The following is a 19,097-nucleotide window of genomic DNA, read 5'->3' on the forward strand; positions in this document are numbered from 1 at the left end:
AAGAAGTTTTCCTCCTCTCTCTACAAGAATCTCAGGGAGTCTCTCCACGCTTCAGGCTCTCTGCCTTTATTCCTGATGAAGGGCTTTTGCCCGAAACGTCAATTTTGCCTGTCCTCGGATGCTGCCTGAATTGCTGTGCTCTTCCAGCACCACTGACCCAGAAACAATTATTCTAATCAAGATTACAGTAGTGCTGGAAAAGCACAGCAGTTCAGGCAGCATCCGAGGAGCAGGAAATTCGACGTTTCGGGCCAAAGCCCTTCATCAGGAATTCGGGTTTCTCGGGCTGTGCGTTTCCAGCACCACTCTAACCTTGACTCTAATCTCCAGCATTTGCAGTCCTCACTTCTGCCTAAACATTTATTCTAGTTGAAAACAAGGACCCAATGAGAAAGGTGAATCATCTGTGGGTAACAAAGGCGGTCTTTTTGATTAAAACTAGTTATAGGAAAGGTATTTAGTTGTTTACCTTGGTAATTGGAAGAAGTATACTTGTTTTAGATTGTGGCCCATGTTGTGGTGGGGCTAGAGCTACAATGCATTCCTCCAGCCTCGATCGTAATAATGGTATAATTGTTCCTTTAGGTCAAAATTAATGTGACAAAAATTTTCACCAGGTCCAGGAATGCCGTTTTCTTTTCTTTTTCTCAAGTTGACAGAATTAGATTAATTGTGGGGGAATGGAGGATTGTGTGCTACATGCTGCACTGCACTGACTAATTCAGCCAGTTCCTGTGCTGTACATTCTCTGGAAATTTCCACTGTGTGGAATGCTAGCTTTAATTATAGGTGGTTCTGTTTATACCTTAACAATGTAGCTGTACTGGTGATTCACACACAGATTTTGTGATCAAATGGCACACACAGACAAACCATTGACCCTCCCATAATCTATTTTCTAATTCTTTCTTCCCACCTCTGTCATTGCTGTTATTTAAGTTGAGTATGCTGCTTTGAGACCCAAGTTGTGTATGCATTAAATAAAAACAAAGTACTAAAGAAATTTAACAGTTTTGGCAGCAACTATAGAGAGGAATAAACAGAGTTGACATTTTGCATTCCATGTCTCTTCTGTGGCATTGAATAGGGCTGGGAAATAATGCTTTTTTACATGTTGATAAAGGGGGAAGAGGGAGGGATTGGAACTGATGGTGAGGACACACAGAGAAAATGTCAAAGGGAGTGCTAATGGTGATAATGGAGAGATAGAGGTGCAAGACAGATGTTAATGATGACTGTGGAATGTCAAAAATAGATTGGCTTTGCTGAGTGTAAACTCACAAACAGTGAAGAATTTGAGCGGGGAGGTTGAAGATGAAGGAGTGTATTCAAAATGGAGGAGTGTTCGTGCTATAAAGTTGTTGAAGTCTATGTTGAGTCTAAGATTTAAATGTTAGCAATGGGAAAAAGTGGTATAGTGAAATGACAAGCAACTGAAAGATCAGGGTTACTCTTAATGCCAGAGTGGAGGTGTTCTGCATAGCAGTCACCCAGCCTCCATTTGCTCTTACCAAAGAAGAGGAGTGTGCACTGTGAGCAACAATACAGTAAACTAGATTGAAAGAAGTACAAATAAAACACTGCTTCACATGATGAGGTGTGTTTAAGGCCATAGATTGTAAAGAGAGAAGAGGTAAAAGGATGTGTCACACCTTCTGCCACTGCATGAGAAGGTGCCATGGGGGAGAGAAGCTGAGGAATTATTAGCAGTGGCACAGGAGTGGATTAGGGAATGGCCCTGTGGAATAATGACAAGAGAGGGGAGGGAACAATGTGGTGGCATCCTACTTGAGGCACCAGAAATGGCAGAGCTTGATCCTTTGCATGTGGAGATTAGTGGGTGGAAAGTGAGAACAAGGGGAACCTGGGAGAAAATGGAACAGGTGAGGGCGGAGTGGAGGAAATGGGTTAGAAATGGCTGAGGCCCCTGGCAATCAAGGTGGGGTAGAATTCCTCAGTTGAGGAAAAAGGGGGACATGTCACAGACACCCCTGTGGATGAAAAAATGAAATGGAGTCCTTTGAGGGAGCAGAGTGGTGTGGAGATGTAGTTGAGGTAACTGGGAGTTGATGGGTTTATAATAGATCCTGGCTTATTGCTAGAAATGGAAAGGCAGGAAACAGAAGTGTCAATGATGGACCAGGTGATGACAAGAGAGGATGAAATTGGAAATAAAATTGAAGAATTTTTCCAATTCCCAAGGAGAGCTGAAAGCGATGGCCTAGTGGTATTATCACTGGACTGTAAACCCAGATAATGTTCGAATCCCGCCACGGCAGGTGGTGGAATTTGAATTCAATAAAAATCTTGGAAATAAGAATCTAATGATGCAAAATAATCAAAAGTGCAAAACTTGCACCCACACCTCCCCCCTCACCTCCCTCCAAGGCCCCAAGGGATCCTTCCATATCCATCGTAAGTTCACCTGCACCTCCACACACATCATTTACGCATCCGTTGCACCCGATGTGGTCTCCTCTACATTGGGGAGACAGGCCGCCTATTTGCGGAATGTTTCAGGGAACACCTCTGGGATACACGCACCAACCAACCCAACCCTCCCCATGGCTGAACACTTTAACTCCCCCTCCCACTCCGCCAAGGACATGCAGGTCCTTGGCCTCCTCCATCGCCAGACCCTGACCACACGACGCCTGGAGGAAGAGCGCCTCATCTTCTGCCTAGGAACCCTCCAACCACACGGGATGAATGTAGATTTCTCCAGCTTCCTCATGTCGTCTCCCCCCACCTTATCTCAGTCCCAACCCCCGGATTCAGCACCGCCGTCTTGACATGCAATCTTCTTCCCGACCTCTCTGCCCCCACCTCCTCTCCGGCCTATCATCCTCACCCTCACCTCCTTCCACCTATCGTATTCCCAGCACCCCTCCCCCAAATTCCCTCTCCCCTACCCTTTATCTCAGCCCGCTTGGCATACCAGCCTCATTCCTGAAGAAGGGCTTATGCCCGAAACGTCGATTCTCCTGCTCCTCGGATGCTGCCTGGCCTGCTGTGTTTTTCCAGCTACACATTTTTCAACTCTGGTCTCCAGCATCTGGAGTCCTCACTTTCTCCCAATAAGAATCTAATGATGACCATGATTGTCGATTGTCGGAAAATCCTCCAGTCTTGCCTACATGTGACTCCAGACCAACAGCAATGTGGTTAACTCTTAAATGCCCTCTGGGCAATTAGGGATGGGAAATAAATGCTGGTCTAGTCAGTGACACTCAACCCATGAATGAATAAAGAAAACAAAAGTTCTTGTCATTAATTTACTGGAGAAAGAATGTGCAATGGGGCCTGAATAGGACTAGCACAAGGAATGTTCCACATACCCCCAAAAAAGGGACAGGTCTAACTGAGTCTCAGTCTAAGCACCATTCTCTCCATGACACCTTGGTCCATTCCACTGTCACTGTTCATCCCAGTTGGGTGGCTTCTCATGCAATCACAGAAGATGTGACACTTGTCTTTTACCTCTCCCCTCCTCACTGCCCAGGGTTCCAAACACTCCTTCACAGTGAAGTGGTAATTTACTTGTATTTCTTTCAACCCAGTCTGCCACATCCAGTCATAAATGGTGGTGGACAGTTAAACAACGGACTGGAGGAGTGCTTGCATTGACTGGAAGTTGAATTGGGACCATCAGTATAAATACTGTGGTTGCAAGAGCAGGTCAGAGGTTGGGAATTCTGTGATAACTCAATTTCAGGCTCCCCAAAGCCTGTGCACCATCTATACGGCACAATCAGGGGTGGGATGGACTAGTAATTGCACAGATTAGCCACCTTCTGAACTACTGCATCCATAGGTGTTGGGGTACCCACAGTTCTGTTAGGAAGGAAGGTCCAAACTTTTGACCCAGCGAGAGTGAAGAACTGGTGATTTGATTCCAAGTCAGCAAGGTGTGTCTAATCTGAAAGGGAATTTTCAGGTAATGGTTTACCCATGCACCTGTTGCCCTTTTCCTTCTAGGTAGTTACTGCTGTAGGTTTGTACGGTGCTGTTGAAGGAGCCTTGGTGAATTGCTGCAGTGCATCATATATACACACTGTAACAGTGGTGGGTGGAGTGCTTGAGTATTTGAGGTAGTGGATTGGGCCTTTCAAGTGGTCTGATCAAATAATTGTTGGGGTGACTGCCTCAGTAATTTTGTATTCATTCTTTCATATGATGTGGGTGTGACTGGGAAGGCATGCATTGGTAACCTTTCCCAAATGCCCTCAAGCTGGGCAGCCTGCTATCACATTTCAGATGCCAGTTGAGTCAACCACATTACTGTGGATCTGGAGTCACAAGAAGGCCAGACCAGGTAACAATGGCAGATTTCCTTCCCTCAAGGATATTAGTGAGCCAGATGGGTTTTATAACAATTATTGATAATTATCAGGGTTTCCATTACTGGGACTAGCTTTATTTTCCAGCACCAATAATTATTCCTTAGCTCTCCATACATTGTTCTGATACCTTGGGCAGTGCCCAGACTATCAAATGTTATTTTCCTACAAGTTCATAATCACAACTTCAAACGACAAATTTCTCAGTGAGAAAGCTATCAATTTACATTTATTGTACACTATTCTGAGTTCCATTATGATGTACGTAGATGCTAATGGATATCTTTCATTGAATTACAGCCAGGGTGAATTATTCCAATTCCTACTTTGTAATGTGACACTCCTATCTCTATCACCCTTTCCAGGTGGGATGTCCCATTAACTCACATGTTGATGCATTCAGAAGTCCCAGAGGAATATTCCTCTCCAATTAACATTCTTGTAATATCGTTAAAAGTCATATGTTCCCAACCAATTTCAGTTATTAACATTATTTGTTTACAAAATGACCTTTTGTGCCTTAGAAGTGTTCGGTTACCAATCTGCTTAGAATGTTATTATTTCAAAATTATTGTTGTTCATTGTCAGGGTTTATCAATATTCAATGTGCTTTCCCCTGAATAAAATTTTATTCCTGGACTGTTTCTCGGTTAGGTTTTTTTATCAAATGAGAATTGGATTATCCCTTAAATCATTCCCTTTGAGTGCTTAAAATAACACCTCTTATCAAAATATTTCATCAGTTCCGATCACAGAACACTGATGCCCAGTTTGGCTTGGTTTCTGATGGCATTTCTACAACAGAGACAGAAGTGTTCACACAATTTCAAACAAAACAGAAATTGCTGGAGAAATTCTGACAGTCTGCACAGTCTGGTGGCATCTGTGGAGAGAAAGCATTAATGTTTCAGGTCCAGGGACCCTTCTGCTTTCTCTCCATGGATGATGCCAGACCTACAGAGTTGTTCCAGCAACTTCTGTTTTTGTTTCAGATCTTTTATGTCTGCAGTTGTCTGTTTTATTTTAGCACATAATTTCAAGCTGACTTCCTTATCTCCTTTTCCTGAGCACTTTGTCTTGCAGGATAACAAATTGATTAAGATGGATTGTTAGAAGACAGTCTTTGGTTCAAATTGTCACCATGCTAGGATACTTTAGTCAGGATATTCACTTGCTCAAGAGGGATGCAACAGGAGCAGGAGCTCTCTCATAAGGTGTTAAGAGACTAGACTCTCTGGGATGTGTGGGAGCTTTCAAAGTGAAGGTGAGGGGATAGAAGGGAATGTATTTACCTTTAATTAACAGCCTCTTAAACTCCTTGTTAAGATGATTTGGAGGTGCCTGTGTTGGACTGGGGTGTACAAAGTTAAAAATCATACCATACCAGGTTATAATCCAACAGGTTTATTTGGAAGCACTTGCTTTCAGTGTGCTGTTCCTTCATCAGGTAGTTCATCATGAAGAAGCTGCGCTCCGAAAGCTAGTGGTAGTGGATTATAACCTGGTCCAACTTGTCCATGCCGACCAATTTTTCAAAATTAAACTAGTCCCATTGGCCTGCGTTTGGCCCATTTCACTCCAAACCTTCCCTATTCATGTACCTGACTAAATATCTTTTAGAGGTTATAACTGTAACTGCATCTATCATTCCCTCTGGCAGTTCATTCCACATACAAACCACTTTCTGTTTGAAACATGTGCCCTTCAGGTCTCTTTTAAATCTTTTTTCCTCTTACCTTAAACCAATGCCCTCTAGTTTTGAACTCTCCTACCGTAAGCAAAGACCTTTACTATTCACCTTATCTAGTACCTCGTGTTTTTATAAACCTCTATAAGGTCATCCCTCAACCTCCTATGCTCCAGTGAAAGTCCTAGCCTAACCTTTTAACTCAAACCCTTTAGTTCCTGTAACATCCTTGTAATACTTTTCTGCACCCTCTCCAATTTAATTAAAGAAACTCAGTTTATGGAACTCATCATTGTAAGTCTAAGACAGTGAAAACATACAATTGGCCATGTCAGGACCCGGGTGTAACATTTTCAGCGAGTTGTGACCCACGGAATATTGGACCTGGAGCAACAGTGCACTCTTCCCTTCTTGGCTGCATTGTTTTTCAATTTGTAAATTGGCAAACCCAGACAATTTGGTCCCCCTTTAGAAATAGCTGTCAGGTTTATTGAAGGCTGAAATTAAGGGAATTTTTATGTGCTGAGAAATTTTGCAACCAGGGGACCTTTAAATCAGATGCAGTACCTTTAAGGTGGTTGCTTGGCAAAATTTCTGCATCCTAAAGATGCTAACTGGATCTCTGAATACTCTCTCTTCTCTCTCTGTAACGCAGACTATGTAGAGAGCTCTTACCTCCTTATACTGATGTGATCCTGGAAAGCATGGACTGTGATTATTAAAAAAAAACATCAAAAATTCACTCTACATAGGAGTCCAATGGGTTAATTTGTTTGATGATTTACATTAATTTAGAAATTTAATATTTAATAACTCTCAATATATAAATTCACACACAATACAAAGGTTGTGTGGCAAATGAAAAAGTAACTCACTAGAAAGGGTTAATTTTTCTGCTTTTTGCAAAGGTTTGTTCTACTCAATCTGCAAAAGGGCGGAGCAAACATTTCATAAGCAATTCATTTCATTTTAATCTCAGTGTTTTCTTTCTGCTGCACGGTGACAGGAACTTCTGAATCATTTGAAACTTTTTTCCAAGTTTTGGTTTCTTTTTATGTATGCAAGTTTTTAAAACTATTCTTCCTTGAACGGATTTTTCAACTTCTGATGTTTTTTGAACAAGATGCTGTTTTAACAAAGTCTCGATGGTTATTTGGTAAGGTTTTGTTTGGGGGAATGTTCCATACTGGTAAGTTTTTGCGCGTTTGAACAATATATTTATGATATGCGAATACACAGAGTCATACAGCATGCCATTCAGTCCAACCAATTCATACCAACCATGTTCCCAAAAGAAACTAGTCCCACCTGCCTGCACTTGGCCCATATCCCTCTAAACCTTTCGTTTTCATGAACTTATCCAAATGTCTTTTAATCGTTGTAAATGTACCTGCATCCATGATGTTTTCTGGCAGTTAATTCCACACACAAATCACTCTCTGTGTAGAAAATGTTGCTGCTCATTTCCTTTTTAAATCTTTCTCCTCTCACCTTAAAAAAAAAGCTCCCTAGTTTTGAACTCCCCACTTTAGGAAAATGACCCTTACTATTCACCTTATCTATGCCCCTCATGATTTTATAAACTTCTATAAGGTCACACCTCAACCTCTTACACTCCAGTGACAAAAGTCCCAGTCTCTATAGTCTATTTTCATAATTCAAACCCTCCATTCCTGGGTAATCTTTTCTGAACCCACTCCAGTTTAATACTATCCTTCCCTTAACAGCATTACTTCCTTCTAAACATACTGACCTTCTCCACCAAGCTAGCTTCAAACTTCTCCCTGGGAAATGTCAAAACCATCCCAATTCTGACTTTAAGAGGGGGTCAGTTAGTTCAGTTTGCTGGCCATCTGGTTTGTGGACGCAGAGTGATGCCAACGAGGTGGGTTCAATTTCCACACGCATGACAGAATCTCCTTACCGACCTCTCCCTGTACTTGAGGTGTAGTGACTTTCAGGTTAAACAATGACCAGTCATTTCTCTCTAATGAGAGCAGGCCTATGGTCTGGTAAGACTGTGGTGACTTCACCTTTCACTTCTGGCTTTGCTTAATCAAAACTCTTCAAAGGTTTCTGCCCATTTAAACAAAATGTAAATACATTATTTTTCAACCTGCAGCTTATCTTCTCAATTATCCCGTAGCTGTGTGTTGCTGTGTTAAACCTGGCCACCATGTATTTACAGTACAACAGACTACACCACCACACCCCACATTCCTGATGAAGAGCTTCTGCTCAAATCGTTGACTCTCCTGTCCTTCGGATGCTGCCTGACCGGCTGTGCTTTTCCAGTACCACACATTTAGACTGGTGTACAGCATCTGCAGTACTCCTATACCCATTTAAAGTCAGAGTTGGGATGGCATTGATATTTCCCAGGGAAGACTTGGAAGATAGCATGGCAGCGAAGGTGGAAATGCTTGGGGTGCAAAACACTGAGAATTTTAGAAGGAAGTGATGGAAGAGCTCATTGGATACAAAGTACCTGAGGAAGTACTGAAGCTGCGAAACGGCTAGAATGAATACAAGCTTTTTATAAATTTTCTTTCCCAATTGCTGTTTATGGATATTATGGGTTAAAGGAAATGAATTTTTGTGCAGTCATTATAGATGAAAGAGGCCAATTATGATTGTAGGTAGATTCCACTCTAATATCCTTTCTGTTTGATTTTTCAAGTTAGGATTTATTGCAAAACTGTATTTATTGGGTCACACAAACATATGCATCGAGAGCAGAAGGAGGCCATTCAGCTCTTTGACTCTGATGGAATTGTGAATTCCAGTCCATAATCCTGCTTGCTCCTGATAACTTTTCACTTCCCTGTTAGTCAAGAATCTATCTATAATTGCCTTAAAAATATTCAATGACCGCACGTCTGCCACGCTCTGGGTTCCAAAGAATCACAAGCCCCAGAGAAACAAATCCTGTTCATCTCTGACTTAAATGGAAACTCCTTATTTTTAAAATGTTCACTCTGAACAGTTCTAGTCCTTCACACAAGGGGAAGCATCCTTCCAGCATCTGCCCTGTCAAGTCTCCTCAGGATCTTATATATTCCACCCTTCATTCTTCAAAACTTCAGTGGCTTCATGCCAAGCTTGCCTAACCTCTCTTTGTCAGATAAAAGCTCCCCCAGCCCCTCCCTCCATTTTCAAATATCAGTCAAATTAATCTTTGAACAGCATCTCACGCATTTATATTCTTTCTTCAATAAGGAAACTGCAAACAGTCCTATAATGGTAGGGCCCTGGGGAGTGTTGCTGAACAAAGAGAGGTACAGGTGCATAGTTCCTTGAAAGTGGAGTCGCAGTCAGACAGTGGTGAAGAAGGCTTTTGGCACGTGTGCCTTCATTGGTCAGGGCATTGAGTACAGGACTTGGAAAGCCATGTTGAGGAGTTACAGGACATTGGTGAGGCCACTTATAGAATACTGCATACAATTCTGGTCAACCTTCTTTTGGAAGGATGTTGTGAAACTTGAGTGGGTGCAGAAAAGATTTACAAGAATGTTACTGGGACTGGACGGTTTAATTATAGGGAGAGGCTGAATAGACCGGGGCTTTATTTCCTGGAGTTTTGGAGGCTGAGGGGACAACCTTATAGAGGTTTATAAAATCAAGAGGGGCATAGATGGGATAAATAGCCAATGTCATGTTCCAAGGATGGGGAGATTAAGACAAGAGGGCATAGGTTTAGGGTGGGAGGGAAAAGCTTTAAAAAGGACCTGAGGAGTAACTCTTTCACACAGATGGTGGTGCTCGAAGGAGTGGTGCAGGCTGGTACAAACTACAGCATTTAAAAGAAATCTGGATGGGTATATGAATAGGAAGAGTTTAGAGGGATAAAGGCCAAATGCTGACAAATGGGGCTAGATTAATTTAGGATATCTGGTTGGCATGGACTAAAGAATCTACTTCTGTGCTGTTTGACTCTACTCCAGATATGGCCTCATCAATGCTCTGTACAATTTTGGCTAAATGTGAAATTAAAACAGAAAGAGCTGGAGAAAGGCATTTGGTTGAGGAGTATCTGTGGAGAGAGGAATGGAGTTAAAGTTTTGAGTTCTGGTTGATTCTTCTTCAGAAGATCAGAACAGAACAGACCATTCTGCAGAAGTGGTATCGGAGTGGAAACTCTCCAGTCTCTCTCCACAGATGCTGTCCGACCTGTTGAGTTTCTCCCGCATTCTGGTTTTACTTCAGATTTCCAACATTGGCTGTTTATATATTTAATTTCCCTTTTCAAAAAAAAGACTCCATTTGCTTTCCTGTTCGCTTTCTGTACGTGCATACTCTCTCTCTGTGATTCATGGATTGAGATATTCTGAATTGACAGCTGGTTTGTCTTGCAGAGGGGGTCAGTTAGTTCATTTTGCTAGCCAGCTGGTTTGTGATGCAGAAGGGGTCAGTTAGTTCAGTTTGCTGGCCAGCTGGTTTGTGATGCAGAGGGGGTCAGTTAGTTCAGTTTGCTGGCAGCTGGTTTGTGATGTAGAGGGGGTCAGTTAGTTCAGTTTGCTGGCCAGCTGGTTTGTGGTGTAGAGGGGGTCAGTTAGCTCAGTTTGCTGGCCAGCTGGTTTGTGATGCAGAGAGGGTCAGTTAGTTCAGTTTGCTGGCAGCTGGTTTGTGTTGTAGAGGGGGTCAGTTAGTTCAGTTTGCTGGCCAGCTGGTTTGTGATGCAGAGTGATGCCAATAGGGTGTGCAATTTCCACATGCCTGAGCTCACCATGATGAAATCTCCTTACCAACCTCTCCCTGTACCTGAGGTGTGCTGATTCTCAGGTTAAACCATGACCAGTCATTTCTCTCTAATAAGGGAAGGCCTACGGTCTGGTAAGACTGTGGTGACTTAGTTCTGCAATCTCTGTCCATTTAGAGAATATCTAGCTTTTCTGGTCTTTCTGCCAAAGTGGACAAATGTACATTTGGCCATGTTATATTTTTGCCTCATTCATATAATTTATATCTATATCCCTTCAGGGTGTCTCTGTCCTCTTTACATCTTACTTTCATACTTAACATTATATCATCAATAGACATACCAAATGTGCATTCAGTACCTTGATCTCATAGAGACGTACAGCACGGAAACAGACCCTTCGGTCCAACTTGTCCATGCCAAACAGATATCGCTATCCAATCAATTCCCACCTGCCAGCACCCGGCACATATCCCTCCAAACCCTTCCTATTCATATACCCATCCAAATGCCTTTTAAATGTTACAATTGTACCAGCCTCCAACATTTTCTCTGACAGCTCATTCCATACACATACCACCCTCTGTGCGAAAAGTTGCCCCTTAGCTCTCTTTTATATCTTTCCCCTTTCACCCTAAACCTATGTCCTCTAGTTCTGGACTCCCCCACCCCAGGGAAAAGACTTTGTCTGTTTATCTTATCCATGCCCCTCATGATTTTATAAACCTCTATAAGGTCACCCCTCAGCATCTGACGCTCCAGGGAAAACAGCCCCAGCCTGTTCAATCTCTCCCTATAGCTCAAATTCTCCAACCCTGGCAACATCCTTGTAAATCTTTTCTGAACACTTTCAAGTTTCACAACATCTTTCTGATAAGAAGGAGACCAGAATTGTGTACAATATTCCAACAGTGGCCTAACCAATGCCCTGTACAGCCGCAACATGACCTCCCAACTCCTGTACTCAATACTCTGACCAATAAAGGAAAGCCTACCAACTGCCTTCTTCACTATCCTATCTAACTGTGACTTCACTTTCAAGCAGCTTTGATCCTGCACTCCAAGGTCTCTTTGTTCATCAACACTCCCTAGGATCTTATCATTAAGAGAATAAGTCCTGCTGAGATTTGCTTTCCCAAAATGCAGCAACTCGCATTTATCTAAATTAAGCTCCATCTGCCACTCCTCAGCCCATTGGCCCATCTGATCAAGATCCTGTTGTAATCCGAGGTAACCTTGTTCGCTGCCCACTACACCTCAAATTTTGGTGTCATCTGCAAATTTACTAACTATACCTCTTATGCTCACATTCAAATCATTTATATAGATTATGAAAAGTAGTGGACCCAGCACCAATCCCTGAGGCACTCCACTGGTCACAGGCCTCCAGTTTGAGAAACAACACTCCACCACCACCCTTTGACCCAGTTCTATGTCCAAATGGCTAGTTCTCCCTGTATTCCACCACCACCCTCTGTCTTCTACCTTTGAGCCAGTTCTGTAACCAAATGGCTAGTTTTCCCTGTATTCCATGAGATTTAACCTTACTAACCATTCTCCCATGGGGAACCTTGTCGAACACCTTACTGAAGTCCATATAGATCACAGCTACCATTCTGCCCTCATTAATCCTCTTTGTTACTTCTTCAAAACTCAATCAAGTTGTGAGACATGATTTCCACGCACAAAGCCATTTGACTCTCCCTAAAAGTCTTTGCCTTTCCAAATACATGTACATCCTGTCCTTCAGGATTCCCTCCAACAACTTGCCCACCACCGATGTCAGGCTCACTGGTCTATAGTTCCCTGGCTTGTCCTTACCATCTTTCTTGAACAGTGGCACCACGTTAGCCAACCTCCAGTCTTCCAGCACCTCATCTGTCACTATCGATGATACAAATATCTCAGTAAGAGGCCATCTAAGTTAATAAGAAAGGCTATAAATAATTGAGGCCCCTTACAGTCTCTGACACACCACTAGTCACATCCTATCAACTTGAAAATGATCCATTTATACTGACACACTGTTTCCTGTTAACTAACCAAACCTCTATCCATGTTAACATGGTGTCCCTTACAACATCACAGATTTTGCATCGTAACCTTTGACCTGACACTTTGCCAAATGCCTTTTGGAAATCTACATTTCTTTTATTTCCAATACTTGTTACTTTCTCAAAGAATTCCAAAAAATTAGTCAAACATGATTTTCCTTTCATAAAAACCATGTTGACTCTGCCTGATTTCATTAAGCTTTTCTAAGTGTCCCACTGTAATGACTTAAATAATAAATTCCAGCGTTTTCCCTATGACAGATGTTAAGATTTCTGGTCTGTCATTTCCTGCTTTCTGTCTCCCTCCTTTCTTGAGTAGAAGAGCTGAATCCACTATTTTCCAATCAGTTGGTTACTTTTCATTATAAGGGGAATTTTGAAAAAAATTAAAACCAATGTATCTATTATCTCAGCCACCTTTGTTTTAACACCCAAGGATGAACACCATCAGGGCCTGAGGATTTAACAGATTTTAGGTGATTGGAAAAATAAGAATGGGTAAGTACATTTGTGAATCACTTGTTCATTTTCTGAGCTTCAGCTATGTAAGCACATTTTTCGCAAAATTAACAACTGTAGAAGTATGGATAGGATATATTTTCATTTACAACAGGCTGCAGGAGGGTAAGGTGCTCATAATTATTCACAGAATGCATCATGCAGAAAACTCATGATCTGATGGAAAACACCTTTCAGCTGTTAAAGAGGAGATTTTTCTATCTGTGAACATTTAGGAGATCTGACCTGAGATGAGCTCGACATATTTGTGTCCATTTCCTTTGTAACCATTTGTTACCATGCTTATCTGCTGCTGAAATTCTCATTCAAGCAATTTGTTGCCTTTAGTTTTGACTAATCCAATGCACTGTTGGCTGGTTTTCCACAGTCCACTACCGTAAATCTGTTGTTATTCAAACCTTTGCTACTGGAATCTTAACTCTCACTAAATCCCATTCACCTTTCACCTCAGTGCTCACTGATCTACAATGGTTCCCATTCAGGTAGTATCTTGATTTTAAAATTCTCACTTGTGTTTTCAAATCTCTCCATGGTCTCACCCTTCCTTACCTTTGTAATCTCCTATAGCCCCACAAATATTTAGTTGATGTCTTTCTCGAACCAGGATCTGAATTACTCCTCTGATGGCCACTATGCCTTCAGTTCCCTGAACCCAAAGTTCTGTAATTCCCTCACTAGAGTTCTCCACCTTGTTTTCCTCCTTTAAGACACTGCTTAAAGCTCTTCTGAACTGACACACTTTTTTGATTAAACCATTGGTCACCTAATATTTCTGAACTGAAAATGTGATGCTGGAAAAGCGCAGCAGGGCAGGCAGCATCCAAGGAGCAGGAGAATTGATGTTTCGGGCATGAGCCCTTCTTCACCCTCACCTTAACCTCCTTCCACTTATCGCATTTCCAATGCCCCTCCCCCAAGTCGCTCCTCCCTATCTTTTATCTTAGTCTGCTTGGCACACTTTCCTCATTCCTGAAGAAGGGCTCATGCAACTGATCTCCAGCATCTGCAGTCCTCACTTCCACCTAATATTTCTGACTTGTTTCTGTGTCATATTTTGTTTAATCATGGCACCATGGTAACTTAAGCTATTGCAATATTTCAAATATTCAGCACTACAATTACCAGGTAAACATTGTTTCTCTTTTACAATTGTTATATTAACAGTGAAAACTTATTTTGATTAAATACTGTTAATTTAAAATAATTTAAAATAAATAAAGCTCTTTATTTCTTAGAGAAATGCCCAGAAAAAGGAACTTCTTTGAATGGGACAGAAGCAACTTCTAATGTACTGGAAGAAAAGTCGACAGGGTACAATCAATGTAACCCTCATCCCTTTGACGAAGAAAATGCAGAATTTAAATATGTAAAAGGAAATGTACTTCCACCAGAAACTGGTAGTAAAAATTTAATTATTCCATGTCATGAGTTTAAATCATTTCAGCTGGCTGCAAAGAGAGATGCATTCGAGCAGGAAATAAAATTTGCAAAGGAGGTTATTAAGTTTGCTGCTGCATGTATGAACTGTAGAAGCAATGGGACGATTCATTTCGGAATTGAGGATGGTAACGAGTATGCACATGGAGAGATAGTGGGCATGCCTGTCCAAAATAAAGAACTCTTTGTTAATGCACGAGATGTGTACATTAAACGGTGCTTTTTGAAAAAGTATCATGCCCATGCTGAACATTCAGTTCGTCCGCCGAGATTTGTTGAAGTGGTTGGTGATGGAATTGGAGAACAACGTTTTGTTATTGAAGTTGATATTGTTCCATCACTGTCAGTGGTGAAGGGGACATTTTATACAGTGCAACTTCCTGATCTTGGCAAGTCTAAAAAAGGAGCTCTGAGATATTTTCATCACTCAATCTACAAAAGAGAAGGAGCTTCTTCAATCTGCATTCCTTCAGAAACAATTCAACATATACCCGAGTATATACGTGATAGAGATTTTGAAAGAGAAAAGGCAGAACGTGATGAAGAGCTTTCCAAAGATGATGTATACAGGAAACTGTCTGAACTGTTCACAAGTATAAAGCAACATATGGATAATGAAGTGAAGTATATTCTAGTCACTGACAGCTGCAGAGAGGAAGATTTAGAGAATCTCAGCTTTTTGCTACGAATTAGGTTTTTCTGTGTTTTAGATTTTGACCCCAGTGGTAAGATACATGGTTTGTATAATTCAGATTGCAAGGCCAGGTCTTTTTCCTTAGATGAATGCTTCACTGAGAGTAATTCATTGGCTGACTGTGTGATGAAGGATTCCTTTCAGCGAACCAGCTGGATATTTTGCAATGGGCAAAGCCATAGTGATTGGCAAAAACCTTCTGATGCAAACACCTGGATGGAAGCAAGAGGGAAGCACCTGGTAGATATGATATCACAGCTCTGCACTGCAATCCCTGAGCCATTTGAGGTACTTTTTCTTTGGCTGTCAGCAGCAAATCAGCTAGTGGCACAGGCATTTCGTGAATTCTATGCTAGAATGCATGCTAAAAATCACATAAAATGCATTGTGCAAAACAGAGAATATTATAATAGCTGGACAAGTCTTTTGGACAATACATGTAATAGAGACACACTTAATAACCTGAGTATTGTAGGAACAAAACTTAGTCATTTAGATAATATGATTCAGACTATACAATCTTCACAACAGTTGCAACATGATGATACAGAATATGAAGATTTGCTGCCTTGCATTGAAGTACTGAGATCAGATGAATACAGCTGTTTAGAAGTTAACGTAGATGATGAAGATTGGAAGAAAGAAATCAGAGCCAAGGAAATGCATTTTTACAAGGGTGGAAAAGTCAACTGGATGAATTTTTGGCTTGCTGAAAACAGACTTTGTAGTAACATTATAAAAAGAGATGCATATCAACAAGTTCATAATCATTTGAATCAAGTGTTAGGGAGAGCAAATTCGAAGAAACCGGTGATCACTTTGACAATAAGTCACCAACCTGGCAGTGGAGGGAGTACTGTGGCTCGTTACATCCTGTGGGACTTCAGAAAGAGACTGAAATGTGCAATTGTCAACACTTCAAGCAATGTAACATCAGTCTGTGCTAAGGCAAAACAATTACAGAACAATGAAAGGACTGACAAGAGGTTACCAGTGCTTCTGCTTGTTGAAGATTGTGATGAGGAATACATTGATGATTTGAAAATCAATCTAGGACAAACATTTGCTACTTGTTCTTCAAAACCAAGCTTCATTCTACTGCATTGCAAGAGATCTATATTATCAGAGACATTTGCCAATGCATCTGACACTGTGCATGTTAATTATAAATTATCAGACAAAGAGAAAATGTTGTTCAACAATAAACTGAAAGAACTCAAAGTGCAGTACGATGAAGATTCCATCCTTACATTTGTTCTAATGAGCAAAGAATATGAACAAAATTATCTTCAACAATCTGTGAAGAAATTGCTGACCAGTATTAATCAGACATCTGATGTCCTTAATCTAATTGGAGGTCTTGCTTTGCTAAATCATTATGTGGAAGATTCATACATTACAGAATCTCAGTGGGATAAAATCATAAAACGACATGCACACTGTGAACACTCACAGCTCCGTTCTTTAGAGAGCACACTGAGAAAAGCAGCAGGCTGTCTGCTCTCCTGTTTGTATGAGCCTGAAGCAGAACTCCAGTATATTCGGATAATACATCGTAAAGTTGCAGAAGAAATACTTAATCAGCTGACGGTCCCACAAAGTCAGATTGTTATGAAACTTCTTGAGTGGAATGTATTTTTCAAATACCAGTCCTCTAAGCATGTAGAGAAATTTATTAGGCAACTGTTTGTCCAAAGAAAAGACAGCACAGATAAAGTCAAGCTTTCATTCCCTCCTCTTATTGCATATATATGTGAAAAAGAGGGTAAAATTAAGGCTGAAGAAGTTCAGGAAAAAGCTTGTGAATGTTTTGCTCAGGACGCCTTTGTGGCTCAGCAATTTGCTCGATTTTTATGTTTTGAGAAAAAGTTTATAAAAGCTGAGACATGGGTGAAAAAGGCTCACTCATTACAACCATCCAATTCTTATATTTTTCATACAGAAGGTCAAATATATTGGAGGTGGTGTAAGTCAATCAACCCTGTGGCACAGCAAAACGAACAACAGCCCTCTGCAAAAAGGTTTCGAAAACCACTTGAGCTCGCACTAAAGGCAATTGATGCTTTCCAGAATTCTCAAGAAATGGCCAAGGCAGAGTCTGACTGGAATAATGCAGGCTATTTCAGTGAAGTTGAAGTTGGTTGTTATGTTGTGCAACTTTTGCCTTGGCTTGACACATTTAAAAGCAAGAATGGATGCCACATGAACCTGATAAAATATTTACTGACAGATTGGATCCCGGAAGAAGTAGACACAGTCTGGCACAAGTTCCATCAAAAACTAAAAGGACTGCACAACAACATTTGCAAAGCAATGGAATCAGTTTATGAACGCGTGGCCTACTTCTATCCTGACAAACACAATGAAGAGAAACATTTTGACCAGTTAAGAAAAAGTGAAGAACAATTCTTATTTTTCTTCTGTTTCTTTGAAGATTCCAGAGACCAACTGCTGAAACAAGAAAACATGGAACATCTAACACCAATTTTAAAACGCCATGAAATTTTTCATCTGGGAGGTGGGCAACTCACTAAATGTTTTTCTTTAGCCCCTGGAACGTTAATTAAAATAATACAGCTGTGCACTAATAAATGTGATGAAACTGAGCTGAGAAACTACATCTTATCACAGATTGCCTTGGCTATCCACTCCTACAAATACACTCCTTCTGAAGACAAGATTTCTAAAGAGGAACTTTGTGACCTGAGCCATACCCTGTGTGCACTGAGTGCTCTAGGTCAATGTCCTGTCCCATACTTCATACAGGTCCTATTGTACTGGCCAGAAGCTGAAGCTGATGATGACTCAGGAGAAGAAAGCAATACATGTTTAATTGATGCATTAAACATTTTGGACAACATGTACAATGCCAAAATAAAGGATGTGCGGGCTAAGAGAAAATCTACTCACCCTCATTTTTTCCTAGGGGCTGGAAGTGGCTTTCAGCGGTTTGTCCACAACACATACCTTGGAGGTGGTAACCCATGGAAAGTGAATCCAAACAAGCTACAACGCATTGAGGGCTGGACAGAAGGCAACCAGCTTTTTGTCCAAGGGCACTGCCAAGAAAGTAAGATTCAAATCCACTCTGGCCCCAAATGTTTGGTACCACCTGGGAGCACAAGTGCTTCATTCTATTTAGGATTTACATTGCGAGGCTGTGTTGCTTATGACATTCAGTTTGAATGAATAATTTGCATTGGTTAACTTGCCTTATGGGGTTAACAGTACTCAATGCTGTACAGGCACCATTTATTATTGAATAATGTAATGGAAAGCTCACATTATGGTAGTACAAAATATAAGTTGGTGGCTCAGTGGTTAGCACTGCTGCCTCACAGCACCAGGGTCCCAGGTTCAATTCCAGCCTTGGTTGGCTGTCTGTGTGGAGTTTGCATGTTCTCCCTGTGTCTGCGTGGGTTTCCTCTGGGTACTCCAGTTTCCTCCCACAGTCCAAAGATTTGCAGGTCAAGTGAATTGGCCTTGCTAAATTGCCCATAGTGTTAGTTGCATTAGTCAGAGGGAAACGGGTCTGGGTGGGTTTCTCTTCTGAGGGTCAGTGTGGACTGGGTGGGCTGAAGACCCTGTTTCCACACTGTATGGAATCTAATCTAATTTAATAATGCAAATTGTGAGCAATGAAAGTTTAAATTTATTGAAGGATGGG

General features: G+C 41.3%; 1 protein-coding gene across 1 annotated transcript; it reads left to right on the plus strand.

The window, feature by feature from the left end:
• The first annotated feature begins 7,036 nt into the window (after positions 1-7,036).
• On the plus strand, positions 7,037-18,619 carry LOC122562357 (sterile alpha motif domain-containing protein 9-like). Its single transcript, XM_043715234.1, has 3 exons — positions 7,037-7,216; positions 13,194-13,278; positions 14,535-18,619. Exons 2-3 carry the CDS (start codon positions 13,275-13,277, stop codon positions 18,617-18,619), a joined length of 4,089 nt encoding a protein of 1,362 aa, XP_043571169.1. The 5' UTR covers positions 7,037-7,216; positions 13,194-13,274.
• Positions 18,620-19,097: the final 478 nt, after the last annotated feature.

Source organism: Chiloscyllium plagiosum, chromosome 24, assembly GCF_004010195.1.
Source record: "Chiloscyllium plagiosum isolate BGI_BamShark_2017 chromosome 24, ASM401019v2, whole genome shotgun sequence".
NCBI lineage: Eukaryota > Metazoa > Chordata > Chondrichthyes > Orectolobiformes > Hemiscylliidae > Chiloscyllium > Chiloscyllium plagiosum.